The sequence below is a fragment of the Microtus oregoni genome, unplaced genomic scaffold (genome assembly GCF_018167655.1).
Source record: "Microtus oregoni isolate MIOR12 unplaced genomic scaffold, Mior012 000020F_ref0000438, whole genome shotgun sequence".
NCBI lineage: Eukaryota > Metazoa > Chordata > Mammalia > Rodentia > Cricetidae > Microtus > Microtus oregoni.
Window position 1 is genome coordinate 36,538,900 of NW_024543079.1, and position 13,281 is coordinate 36,552,180.

The 13,281-nt window shown below is 42.7% G+C and overlaps 1 protein-coding gene across 5 annotated transcripts in view; it reads left to right on the forward strand.

The window, feature by feature from the left end:
- Positions 1-13,281, forward strand: part of Dnaaf9 (dynein axonemal assembly factor 9) — a 135,781-nt gene that overhangs the window by 4,453 nt on the left and 118,047 nt on the right. For 4 of the 5 annotated variants that reach the window (XM_041670189.1, XM_041670192.1, XM_041670190.1 and 1 more), the window contains exons 2-3: positions 11,172-11,251; positions 12,333-12,452. In XM_041670189.1, the coding sequence (XP_041526123.1) occupies positions 11,172-11,251; positions 12,333-12,452 (200 nt within the window). The remainder of the gene's footprint in view (positions 1-11,171; positions 11,252-12,332; positions 12,453-13,281) is intronic. The other variant, XM_041670194.1, reaches the window with a different exon arrangement.

Genomic DNA, 13,281 nt, shown 5'->3' on the forward strand with positions numbered 1-13,281 from the left:
ATTTTATTTTATGTGTTACTGTTTTGCCTGTGTGTATGTCCATGCACCATGTGCATGCTTGGTGCCTGCAGAGGTCAAAAGAGGTCATGGGATCTCCTGAAACTTGAGTTACAGATGGTTGTGAACCACCATGTTGGTGCTGAGAATCAAACCGAAGTCCTCTGCAGGAGTATCAAGTGCTGTTTACTGTTGCGCCATCTCTCCAGCCTGAATAAAAAGTGTTCTGCTCTCCGGTGGTTGATATACTCCTTTAATTCCAGCATTTGGGAGGCAGAGGCAGAGGCAGATGCCTGTGAGTTTGGGACTAGCCTGGTCTACATATCTTTTTCAGACCAGCAAGGGCTGAATAATGAGACCTTCTCAAATAAAAATAAAATTGTGGTGGGTGGTTTTTTTTTTTTTGTATTGTATTTTGAGACAGGGTTTTTCTGTGTAACTGTCCTGGCTGTCCCTGGAACTTACTTTGTGGACCAGGCTGGCCTTGAACTCACAGAGATCTGCCTGTCTCTGCCTCTCCAGTACTGGGATCAAAGACATGAGCCACCATTGCCTGGCTTCAAAAATTTTTAAAGAAATTTGTGTGTGTGTACACACGTGCGCTTAGACAAAACACGTGCCACAGGGTATGTGTGGAGGTCTGAGACCAGCTTGTCTGGAGTAGGTCCTCCTGCTATGTAGATCCTTAAGTCTCTGGGATTGAAATCAGATCGATGAGTTTTAGCAGCAAATACTTTTACCTACTGAACCATCATCTCTCTGGCCCTAGGATTTTTCCTTAACCAAAGTATAAATAACCTAACTTATCTGAACTAATACTAGGGAATCAGTGAAAATCTTTCTGAAATATACTGCCCTACCTACTTCAAAGTATTTTCCTGCAGAAGAGTCTCTTTCAGGAACTTCAGAAGTTCTTTGGTTGTTTCTCCAGTTCAAGGTCAGTCTATGTTATCTCAGACCCTGGCTGAGGTAACAAGTAACAACAAAAACCCTTCAAAACTCCCCAAACAGCTGCTTGTAATGCTGGCTAGGAAGGCTCAGTGTGGTTTTAGGAGAAGCACAAAGATCTGCTTGTTAAGATTTGTAGCTTCATTTCAGCCCAGAAGTAATGGCCTCACTGTTTGCCTTTGTGCTTAGGTCTGGGGTAATAGTGCGCTTGCTGTGCTCCTTTAGTTCTGTGACATCCCTATAGCACAGTAACGTGGCAGTGTCCCCCAACTTCGGCGCTCCATGCTACGTAACTTAAACTGTTGGTTTTGCCTGAAATTTATTTTCAAAGGGTCTGGAGAGGTAGCTTAGCTGTAAAGGTGCTTGCCACCAAGCCTGAGGCACATGGTAAACAGAGGAACCCAGTTCCACACCTGTGTATACATATGCCGTGAGATATGTGTGCCAACACATATAATATACAACCCAGACAAATAAGTGAATACATCAATAGGAAAAAATTAAAAAGAATAAGGCATTATAGTTTGGGTACTTAAAACTGGCACCTTTTATTTAAAGCCTAGTTTGAAGAAAAGGCAGCTTACTTGGTATTTTATTTATTTTTGAGACAGGGTATCAGTGTGTCAATCCTTGGCTGACCAGGAACTTGCTCTGCAGACCAGGCTGGCTTCAAACTCGGAGAGATCCGTTTACCTCTGCCTCCAGGGTGTTGGAATTGAAGGTGTGTGCCACCACACCTGGTTTTATTTAACATATTAACATTTTAAATTGTTTATTTACTCTGCGTGTGTACATGTTGGTACATATGGTATGGCAATCAGAACTACTTGAGGGAGGAGGTTCTCTCCTCTTCCACCACATGAGGCCTGGGACTCTAACTCAGGTTATCAGACCTGGTGGCACGTGCCTTTGCCCACTGAGCCATCTCATTGGGCCCTTACCATGCCTTTTACAAACTTCAGTTTTGAAATAATTTTAGACTTGTAGATGAATTGTAATACAGAACGATGGTGCATTTATTACAACGAAGGCGTCAGTGTTGGTGCAACACTTTAATTAGTAAACATTTGTTTACCTGGAGTTTAGTCCTCCCAACTTTATTTCCCCAAATGAACTCTCTATTCTGAGATCTAACCTAGGCTTCCACATTCGTTTGATTTTGACATCCTTATAACAGTCAGCGATGTGAGGGAGGATAATTGTGGGTGCTTCCTGAGTGAATATTGTGGCGCTGATTTTACAAAGAGCAGGAAGTGAGAGAAGTGTTCACAGTCAGCCAGAGGGAAGGAGCAGCACGGAAAATATCGGTACAGTGAGCAGACCTCTGGATGGCATTTTTTGTTTGTGATGACTCGTTTTCTGGAATTCTTGAATTTAGCATCCTTTTGTTGTTTTATATTGATTTGCTTTTTCAAGACTAGAGTTTCTCTCTGTAGCCCTGGCTGTCCTAGAACTCACTCTGTAGACCAGGCTGGCTAAGATCCACCTGCCTTTGTCTCTCAAGTGCTGGGATTAAAGGTGTGAGCCACCACTGCCTGGCTGAATTTACCATCTTATTAATACAAATTCATGAAATTTGTATAGGCATAAGTTTCAACTGAACATTAGCTTTTAACCATTTAAAATCAGGTGGTCTGTAAGGAATTACATCCAGTAGTTAGTAAGAGATTCTTAGCAAACGTGAGTTGCGTATTTATTCTCTGTTGCAGATGTTCTCTAGAGGAGACAGGCCTCTTCTGGTGTAAAGCTATCAAGGAGCTAGGCTGCTTCTGTGCTTTATTTGGTGACATTAGCAGGTAGTTTTCATGGTAAGAGGAGGAGAGTAGTCATCTTAGTTGAGTCAGTGCCCCTACAAGAGATGCTTCTACACAGCTTCTGAACTTGCCTTAGTCAGATAGCTCTAGAAGTAGAAGAATCTGGCCTATTGCTAACCTAAGTAAAATGCGTGTATTATTAAAGAAAGGGAAAATGAGTATGGTTGTACCCCAGCGATAGAACTGTCTAGAATGAGGATGATACTGCACTGGAGTGTTGGGGCTGTGTGGAGGTGGGTGTTTTAGTCAGTGTTGTGTTGTGTGAAGAGACACCATTACCACAGCAATCCTTATAAAGAAAAACATTTAATTGGGTCTGGCTTACAGGTCAGAGTTCAGTCATCATGGCAGGAAGCATGCTGGCACACAGGCAGACATGTTGCTGGAGAGGTAGCTTAGAGGTCTACATCTGTATCCTCAGGCAGCAGGAAGAGCAGAGACACTGGGCCAGACTTGAGCATTTGAAACCCCAAAGCCCACCCCAGTGACACACTTCCTCTAACAAGGACACACCTACTCCAACAAAGAGTGCCACTCCCTAAGCATTTAAATTTATGAACCTATGGGGGCCATTCTTGTTCAAACCACCACGTGATAGTAGCGTGTTCTTCAGTCATACCGTATGTGTGTCAGTGTGAGTCATTTTATGGCTAGTGGTTAACCTCTTTTGGTCATGATAGTAGCAACATTTGTCTTACCTGTCACCAGTGTAGGACATCAGTGGAAATGGTATTTGTTGCCTTGCCACACGTCTGCCTCTGCCTTTCTTCAAGTTTCTTAATTTTGACAAGGCAAGTAGATGGTAGTAGCTTTACTCTAAAGACCAGGCCTCGTCAGCTGTCTCAGTCCTATAGTGAGCTCATTCTGATCTAGACCTGAAGTCTAGGTTAATACAGATATGGTGGCCTTTGTTATTCTCACTGTGATTCCCTCTAGCATTGCAATATGAAGAATCTCTAAAGTTCAGAAAAGCTGAATTATTCAGTGAGTATTCCTATTTGCCATACCTAGACTCCATACTTACTGTGTTGGTTCTTTCTATGGCACTGCAGTCACAGCAGTCAGTGCTTGAGACCAGTCCCGGTGCTCTGGGATTGCTAGGCAAGCATTCTGTCGGAGAGCTGGGTCCTCAGCGTATCATTTGTTCTACGTTTGAATATGGCTTGATCTTCTGTCCACCTGGAAGAGATGGAGATCACCAGAGCTGCCTGAAAGAGACACTCTGACCTGTTGAGCTGTCTGTAGTCTGTGCCATGAGCTTGAGGTTATTGCTTTTGTGCGCTGTTGACAGCTTTGTGAGGGGCTGTCTGTGAGTCATTTCTGTTCCTGTCAGGAGCCCCAATAAAACTCACTGGTTCGCCAAGTTGAACTTCAGTGGTTTCCTTACTTTGGTCTGTCCTAAGTTCCCAATCTGGGATGAATAGACATTGATTGGTCTTCCTAGGAATAGTGTCTTACAACACAACTTGAAGTCCTGACCCTTCCACCTCTACCTCCCAATTGTTGAGGTGACAGTTGTGTGTCTGTCACTGACTTTTAATTGACCTCCTGGAATCAGCCTATTTCCCTTTACTCTGCTATCAGTTAAGCCAATAGAGTCATTTATTGAAGTATGCGTCATTTCATACGTCATTACTGTTTTCAGAACACTTCTAGTAAAGGCTCCCCTGTGAACTGAGGGGCTGGAGAGGTATGTGTGTGGAGGTCAGAGGACAGCATAGGAGTCAGTTCTCTCATCCACAATGTGGATTCCAAGACCAAACTCAGACTCTCCCACTTGGTGGCAAGACTTACCTGTTGAGCCATCTCACCTGCCCCTGCCCCTTAGCTGGGTTTTTTTTGTTTGTTTGTTTGTTTGTTTGTTTTGAGACAGGGTTTCTCTGTAGCTTTGGAGCCTGTCCTGGAACTAGCTCTTGCAAACCAGGCTGGCCTCATACTCACAGAGATCCACCTGCCTCTGCCTCCCGAGTGCTGGGATTAAAGGCGTGTACCACCACCACCCAGCTCGACTTGCTGTTTTGCAAAGAGTTTGTATCCAACACCCAAGCTAGCATCTCACAAATGCCTGCAACTCCAGCTCCAAGGGATCTGATGCTCTCTTCTGACCTCCACAGTCACCTGCACACACCTGGCATACACATATCACTTGTGAACTGGAGTTTTCCAGGGGGGGAAAAAAGCCAAACCTGTGTGAAAGATTATCCAAGGCTTCTGACTGACTAGAATTTCATGAAAAGAACAGAGACATGTCATTTGTTCAATGTCTTTTTACGCTAGACACTGGTTTGGATAGCTTGTAGCATCTTTTCTAGTTTAAATGGTGAAGTAATTGGGAAACTAGTGAGTAGAAAAAGATCATGCATGGGTTTCCTGGCCTTTGAAGGAAGGCATCTGCTCATGTGTCATGCTCTGCACAAGAACACCAGTTCAGGCTGGCTCTCTAGAGGTGTCTGGCTCACCCTCTAGCTGGGGTTGATAGCCATGTTGTTGCCACTGTAGCTTTCTGCAACCATAGTGGTGGCCTCCCGTTCTCTTCACCCTCCAAGAGCTTGCAAAGCAACTGTGAACCTGAGAATGCCAAAGGCTCCACTTCTCTGCTATTGCCCATTGGTGACAATTGAGTTGTCATCTCATGCCCAAACTGTTTCTAAACCTAAGGAAAACCCAGAAATTAATAATAGTGTAAAAGCAGCATTATTCTTTGAGGTCTTGAAGATTGGATTCAGGATATTGTTATGTAAGTGCTTTACCACCCTGAAACGATTGTAGAATGTGTGTGTGTGTGTGTGTGTGTTCTGTATTAGGGATTGTACCCAGAGCCAGGCAAATGTTCTGCCATTGAGCTATATCCTCAGTTTATCCATGAGTTTTTTGTTGTTTTGTGGAGTTTTTTTGTTTGTTTTTGTTCTTTTTTTTTTTTTTGCATTTATCTTTTACTTACTTGGTTGGGTGGGGGACATGCTCTCTAGGTGCATATATGGTGGTCAGAGGACAACTTGGGAGAATCTTCTTTTCTTTACCATGGGGTCCTGCCTATCCACCCCAGGTTTGGTGGTAAATGTCTTTACCCCTTCTTATTAGGGTTCCTATTGCTGTGATGATACACCATGACTAAAAGCATTGTGGAGGGATGGGTTTAATTGGCTTATGCTTCCTTATCATTCATCACTGAAGGAAGTCAGCACAGGAACCCAAACAGGATAGGAACATAGAGGCAGGAACTAATGCAGAGGCCACTGAGAGGTGGTGCTTACTGGCCTGCTCGCCATGACTTACTTAATTTGCTTTCTTACAATTGCCCAGGACCACCAGACCAGGGGTGGTCCCACCCACAGTGGGCTGGACCCTCCCACTTCAATTGTTAATTAAGAAAATACCCTACAGGCTTGCCTACAGCCCAGTCTTGTGTCAAGTTGACATTACACTCTCACACTCACTCCATGACTTCTGAAAGTAAAACTCTGTAAGTTGTGAACAAACACAGGCCTATCCAGGATGTACCAGCCTTGCTCAGGTACTGTGAGCTGCAAAAGTGTTACTGTAGACTTTCGGGTGTATTCCTGTAGACACATAACGAACTATCTTAACCTTTGGTTATAAGAATCAATGAAAACTTTAGTTTTGTACAAATTTTTTATTCTTTCTGAAAGGACAGTAAACTAGTATTTTATGCATATAGTTTCAGAAAGCATTAATATGAATAAAGCAGATATGCCAAGACGTTAACTATGATTAATTCTGGGTCATGGGTGGGAATAGGTGGGAATAGGGTGATTGATTGTCCTTTTCTTTGAACTCATCAGGACTTTTTTCTTTTTTTTTTTTGCTCTTAGTTAAAAGTAAATAATTAAGTAGCTGTAATGCTTCGTGGTTCCGTGACAGATTGGCTGTATTCTGGTTAAAGATTAAATCTGAGAAACAAGAAAACGTACAAAGGGAAAAAAACCTGAATTTAGTTTTACCCATTTGATACAAAAACACTAATCAGGATAATGTTCTACTTAAGGAAAAAAGACACTCTTTACATTTATGTGCGCCTGCTTTATTTGGACTGGACAGGATACAAGTAGGAAAAAAGTCTCCTATTTTCAGTATTGTCTTGGCTTTCAACAGCAGTTGCCGGGGAAACACTTTTGTTTCTTGGTCACATGATCTGGACATGGTTTTTGTCAGTGGCTGGTTGTAAGTTTGTAGACCAAAGAGCTCTTAGTAACCTTGGCAGTTAGTCAGGATGCTGTCCTGAATAGAAATGGGCCAGAGGGCCAGTGTGCAGTCTTTCTAGTGGGGAAATGACTAAAAAAGAAAGCGGACAGGGGCAGGTAGGTGTCATTTCTCAGGGAAAGAAGTTTATTTAATATTAAAATTATCTTGCCATTTTTACACTGTTGCTTCTAAAACCTTGCTATTCCATATGACTCTTTCCTCATAGCCGCTAACTGTTATTATAAACAATCTTAACAGAAAAAGTAAACGGATAGTATGATAAATACTCATGAAGCCTACCATATGGTTTATTTAATTTTTGAAATAGATCTTACTATGTAGCTCTAGCTGGCCTGGAACTCTGTCATCTCACTAGCTCACTAGACACCGTATATTTTAGAATAAATCCCCGCCCCCACAAGACACAGTTCCTCTGTGTAGCATGTGTAGCATTAGAGCCTGTCCTGCAGACCAGGCTGGCTTTGAACTCACAAAAGATCTGCCTGCCTCTGCCTCCTGAGTGCTGGGTTTAAAGGTATGCGCCGCCACCACCTAGCTAGAATAAACTTTTCTATATCCATAAAATTTTTTGGCAGTTGATTGGAATTGTGTTAAACCTACATGCTAATTTGAGGAGAATTGATATCTGTACTATATCTTGTGTAACCACACCCCTGAGTAAAAATGACTCTTCCTCACCTAGCAACCATCAACTGCCAATAGCTCCTCAGCTAGAGATGGGAGCTCATGAACCTTTTCCCCAGCCGTGTTGAAATTTTGACTGTAACTGGGCAATGGTGCATGCCTTTAATCCCAACACTTGGGAGGTAGAGACAGGCGGATCTCTGCAAGTTTGAGGCCAGTCTGGTCTACAGAGCAAGTTCCAACACAGCCAGCGCTACACGGAGAAAGTGTATCTCAACCCCCCACCCCCGCAAAAAAGAGGAGATATTTTGGCTTGCTCTTGTGCAGGTAAGCACACCCACTGTGAGTTCATGGGTGCAGTGTTGTGTCCTGTCTGGAAAACAGCACTTCACAGTACAGCTCCCTATCCTCCAGCTCTTAGTCTTTCTTCCTCTTCTGTGATGTTCACCAAGCCTTGTTGGGGTAGTCGTGGGGTTCCTACGAATGTCCCATTTAGTAACTCACAGCCACCTGTTTTATTCTCAGCATTTAGACCAGTTGTGAGCTTCTACAATAACCACTAACCCAGTGCGAAAAGAAGCTTCTTTGAGCAAGGTTGGGAGGAACAGAGCTCTGTGAGTGTAAACAAATACTTAGAAAGCAGTTCGATGACTTCCAGTCAAGAATACAATAGTACTAGGTTTCCCCTGGTTCCTGTGACCACCGCAGCCAAGGGCTTTGGGCCAAGTTTATAGTACCAGGCATGGATTTCCTTCTGTGGAGCAGGCCTCAAATCCAGTTATAAGGTGGCTGATTAACCCATAACATTCATGATATTATTATTATACCAGTGGGCACATCTTGCCTGGAAGGTTGTTATTGTAGCATAATATTATTGAAGCAAGGGCCGGTGTTGGGTATGGCCACTGATGTCTTTCTCCTCTGGAAGCCTGTATAACATATTCCAGCACCATGAAAGCTGGCCATCAGGGAGAGAGTTCACTAGTCAGTTCCAGATGTATTTCTCTGTCTGCAGTGAGAATGTGGGATGTCTTCTGCAGTAGGTTTTTTTTTTGTTTGTGTGTTTGTTTTTTCCAGAGAGAGAGAAAGAAAGAGAGTCTCTGATTGTGAGTCCTGGTAGGCCTGGAACTCACTGTGTAGACCAAGCTAGCCTTGAACTTGAAGAAATGCACTTACCTCGGCCTACAAAGTGTTGGAATTAAAGGCATGCACCACTGTGCCCAGCCTGAAATATATTTTGTGAAATTTTTTATGTGCATATTTTGTCTTTATGTGTTTCTATGCATCACATGTGTGCCTGGTTCCTCACGGAGGCAAGAACAGCATGTCAGATCCCTGAACTGGACTTATATATGGTTATGAGCCACCATGTGGATGCCTTAAACTCAAATCCCCTGAAAAGCAGCCAGTGTTCTTATTACTGAACCATCTCTCCAGCTCTTTACTCTCTGTTTTTGGTAGACAACCAAGAGTAGTGGCAATACCCTGTCTTGTTTTGGGAGCCTTTGGGGCCTCCCTGATCAATAACTTATAGGGTAGGATCCATGCCTGGTACTGGATTTTCATCTAATAGCCCATGTCTTCTGGGAGCAGCATTGTCCATCCTTGCAGCGTACCTCATTTCATCTCTTTTTAAGTCATATTTTTCAAGAGGGGTGTGTGTGTGTGTGTGTGTATGTGTGTGTGTTGTACCATGTATGTACAGGTGCCCCAGAAGGCCAGAAGAGGGCATTGGATCCCCTGGAACTGAAATTACAAGCAGGTGTAAGTTGCCAAAGTGTGTGCTGGGTTCTGGACCTGCATCTTGGGAACTGAACTCTGGTTCTTTGGAAGGGCAGCAAGTGCTCTTAAATACTGCCATTTCTCCAGTCCCTTAAGTCATAGTTTAAAATGGCACAGTAGTGGGTTTCCATGAGAGTTTTTTTTATAAATCCTTAGTTTTGATTAACCCACCCCTACTCCTTTCTCTTTCCTCACAACCCTACCCCCAACCTACTTAAACCTTAAACTTCCCATGTTCTCCCCTCTTCCTTCATAGCACCTGTTTTCTACCATTCCCTCCCCCAGTTCAAGCTTCTTGCCCACCTCCTCACCCTTTCTGGTATCTTGACTTCTGCAAATATTGCAAGTTAAATATAAAAATCTAAAAATTTGAAGCTAGGTGCTGGGGCAGGGCCGCTCTTGCATTGGACCCGAGTTCAGTTCCTAGTACCACCATTGAGTGGCTCACAGCCATCTTAACTCCATCTCCAGGGGGATCCTGTGCCTCTGACTTCTGTGGGTACTTGCATGCATTTACACATAATTAACATTCTTTAAAAAGGAAAAGAAAACTCAAAGCTAGAACTGCATGTAATAGAGACATGCAGTGTGTATCTTTCTGGGCTTAGATTAGCTCGTTGTTATATTTTCCAGCTCCATCTGTTTTCCTGAAATTTTCATAATTTCGTTTTTTTACAGCTGAATAAAATTCTGATATGTGTATTTTCACATCTTTATTATCCATCCGTTGATGGGCATTTAACCTGATTCCATTTCCTAGCTATTTTGAATTGACAGCAATAAACATAGATGTGCCGGCATTGCTGTTGTAGGATATGAGTCCTTTGTGTAGATGCTCAGGAGTGCTAAGGCTAGGCTATATGGTAGTTCTATTTTTAGCTTTTTGAGAAGCTGCCACACACCATTTACCATAGTGTGTGCACCCGTTTATACCCCTACATGCATATATCCCTGCCAACTAGTAAATAGGGGTTACTGTTTCCCACATGCTTGTCAGCACTTGTGATTTGTTTTCTTAATGATAGCCATTATGACTGGGGTAAAATGGAATCTCAAAGTGGTTTTAGTTTGCATTCCTAATGGTTAATGATACTGAACACTTAAAAATGTTTGTGGTGGGGTGTGGGCAAAGACCTGGAGGTGGTGAAGGATCAGGCTTGACCATGACATTAGGTACTCATCTTTAGGGTTACTGAGAAGGAATAGAGGGAGATAGAAAGGCAGAAGAGTCCATAGAGATTGCATTGTTTAGGAATACATGTTTCCTTACACTTTGTCTGGGTGCAAGAAATGTCCCTTCTGCCAAAGGAGTAATAGCTCTCTAGAAATCAAGTGTTTCTCCTGTGCCGAGATTCCATGAGGGTGGTCAAATGGATGAATTGGAGCTGAGTTTGTTGAGCCATTTATGTCAATTTTTGTTTGCTACTTTTGATACAGACTGGTAAAGACCAAAATTAACCTAAATCAGCATGGAAACTTGTCTTTCAGATCCAACAAAAGTAAAAAGGCGTTGGGAATTCTTGAATCATCTCCTGATTGATTATGAATAGGGCCTTGGTGTCATCCTTCACTGAACCAAAGAGCCACTGACAGACTGGTTTATAATCAGTAGTCCAGATAGTCTTTAGACCACTTATACATAATCATCTGGTCCAGAAAATGGAGGAGAAGGCTATGGTTCTAAGTATCAGCGTCTGGACCTAACAAAGCCATCCTTCCTGCCTGTGCCTTTTAGGGATTTTCATGCAATGCTACAATCAGGAAACTGTTGTTCTGTTACAGCTGCAGCCGTCTCCGCCAGGTTCAGAGCATCCTGACACAGAGCAGCAAGTCTCAGCCTGATGGGATTCTCTGCATCCTAGGTCAGTGTTTTCATGAAGTGGGACTCACAGTGGCAGTGGTTTGCATTCTTTAACTCAGGAAGATGATAATAATAATGCTATCATGGAAGGTACATTGTAGGTTAGTGTCTTCCCAGTTCTCTTCCCTGTGAAATCTCCTGTTCTATTGTGGGTGAATATTAAAAGAGATGTTGGTGAGATAAGGAGCTCCTGCTGCAACCCATTCTTTCTAAAATCATATAGACAACAGCTACTGACCCTGACCCTGCCATCCTGCGCATGGCTGTAGGCCCGGTTGCCTCAGACTTTGGAAGGCAGTGGTAAAGACAGTGTCATTTAATTTCTTTTGTCTCTGGTCACACCTTTCTAGATAACCTTAGTGAGGGCCATCTGCAGGAGCATATATCACCACACCACACTCAGAGTGCATCCCTTCTGATGCTTGTGAAGGATTAGGGTTTTTTGTTCCACCCTCGTGTCTTCATCCTTTTCAAACCACCATTCACACATTTTTCATAAAGATCTCTTTGAGATCTGTTCTTGGGCTAACTGAAAGTATTCCAAGATCTTTAGTAAGTCAATAGAAGACCATGTTTGCTGGTTCTTTCTGCCCTGAAGAATTGCTTTTTATGGGGCTGGAGATGTCTTAGTAGTTAAGAGCACTTGATGTTCTTCCAAAGGACCCAGGTTCGATTCCCAGCACCTACATAGTGACTCACAACCATCTGTAAGTCCAATTCTAGGGGACCTTATGTATCCTGGAGGGTGCTCTTCTTGCCTCATTGGGCACCAGGCATACATGGTACACACACATACATGTGGGCCAAACACCTATATATGTAAACTAAAAACCAAAAGAAAAAAATGCTTTTCAGAAATCAACAGCCTTAGTAATATTTGTTTCTTAATTCTCCCATCTATGTAGATCTTGAGATCCAAGAAAGGTGTCTTATGGTTCAGCCTGTTTCTTTAACAAGGGGTTGTTTATTTAGTTTTAGCTCAAAACTGGTTTGAACTGACTGAAGCCATGAGGGCTTTATCACTGGCGTTTATTGTGTTCCGTGGTATAAGACGGCTAGTCACAGCCTTCCTTGCCTTGCAGGAATTGACAGCAGGTACAACGAAGGCTGCAGGGAGCTGGCCAATTACCTTCTGCTCGGATTATACAGTCAGAATACCACTGATTTTGAGAAAACAGGATTTTCTGAAGAAATTCTAGATGGTAAGTCTGTGTTATATTGGCAAATGGTAGGAGAGAGTGGTTTATTTCTTTGGATCCTTAATTCATGATTTTTTTAAAAAAAGTTTTAATTTTAATTTATTGTGTGAGTGTTTTATTTGCATGTTTGAATGTGCACCTTGTGTGTGCTTGGTGTCCTTGGGCCAGAAGAGGACATTGGATCTGGAACTGGAGTTACAGGTAGTGGTGAGCCAACATTCAGGTGTTCGGATTGAAACCCAGTCCTCTGGAAGAGTAGCAAGTACTTTAACTGCTAAGCCATCTCTCCAGCTCCAATTCATGGGCTTTTGTTTATGTGGGGTTTTTTGTTTCTGTTTCTGTTTTTGTGGGTTTGTTTGTTTGTTTGTTTGTTGTTTGTGGCAGAGTCTTGTGTAGCTCTAAATGGCTTAAAGCTCGCTGTGTAGACAAGGCTGACTTTGAACTGACATCTACCTGCCTCTGCCTCCCTAGTGCTGGAATTAAAGACATACACTCAGCACCCCGTGCATGATTTTTTAATGGGAAAATGTGGTTGAATTTTAAGTAGTTCAATGCTCTGGTAAATTCTTGCCTTATTTTGCTTTATTGGCTGAATGATGTGTGATGTCCTAATTAGTCTTGAAATTGGCAACCAACCCTCTGACCTCAGCCTCCCAAGTAGCTAGTATTAACAACTGATAAGATTTTGTCTTTTTTAATAGTGAAAAGTTGCATTTCCTAATTGACCTATTAAGTAATATATTCTGTTGGTCACACACTGCATAACAGACTATCAACAAGCAGGTTCCAGAATACATTTATTGGGTAAATCATCTTTGAGACCGAAAGCTGA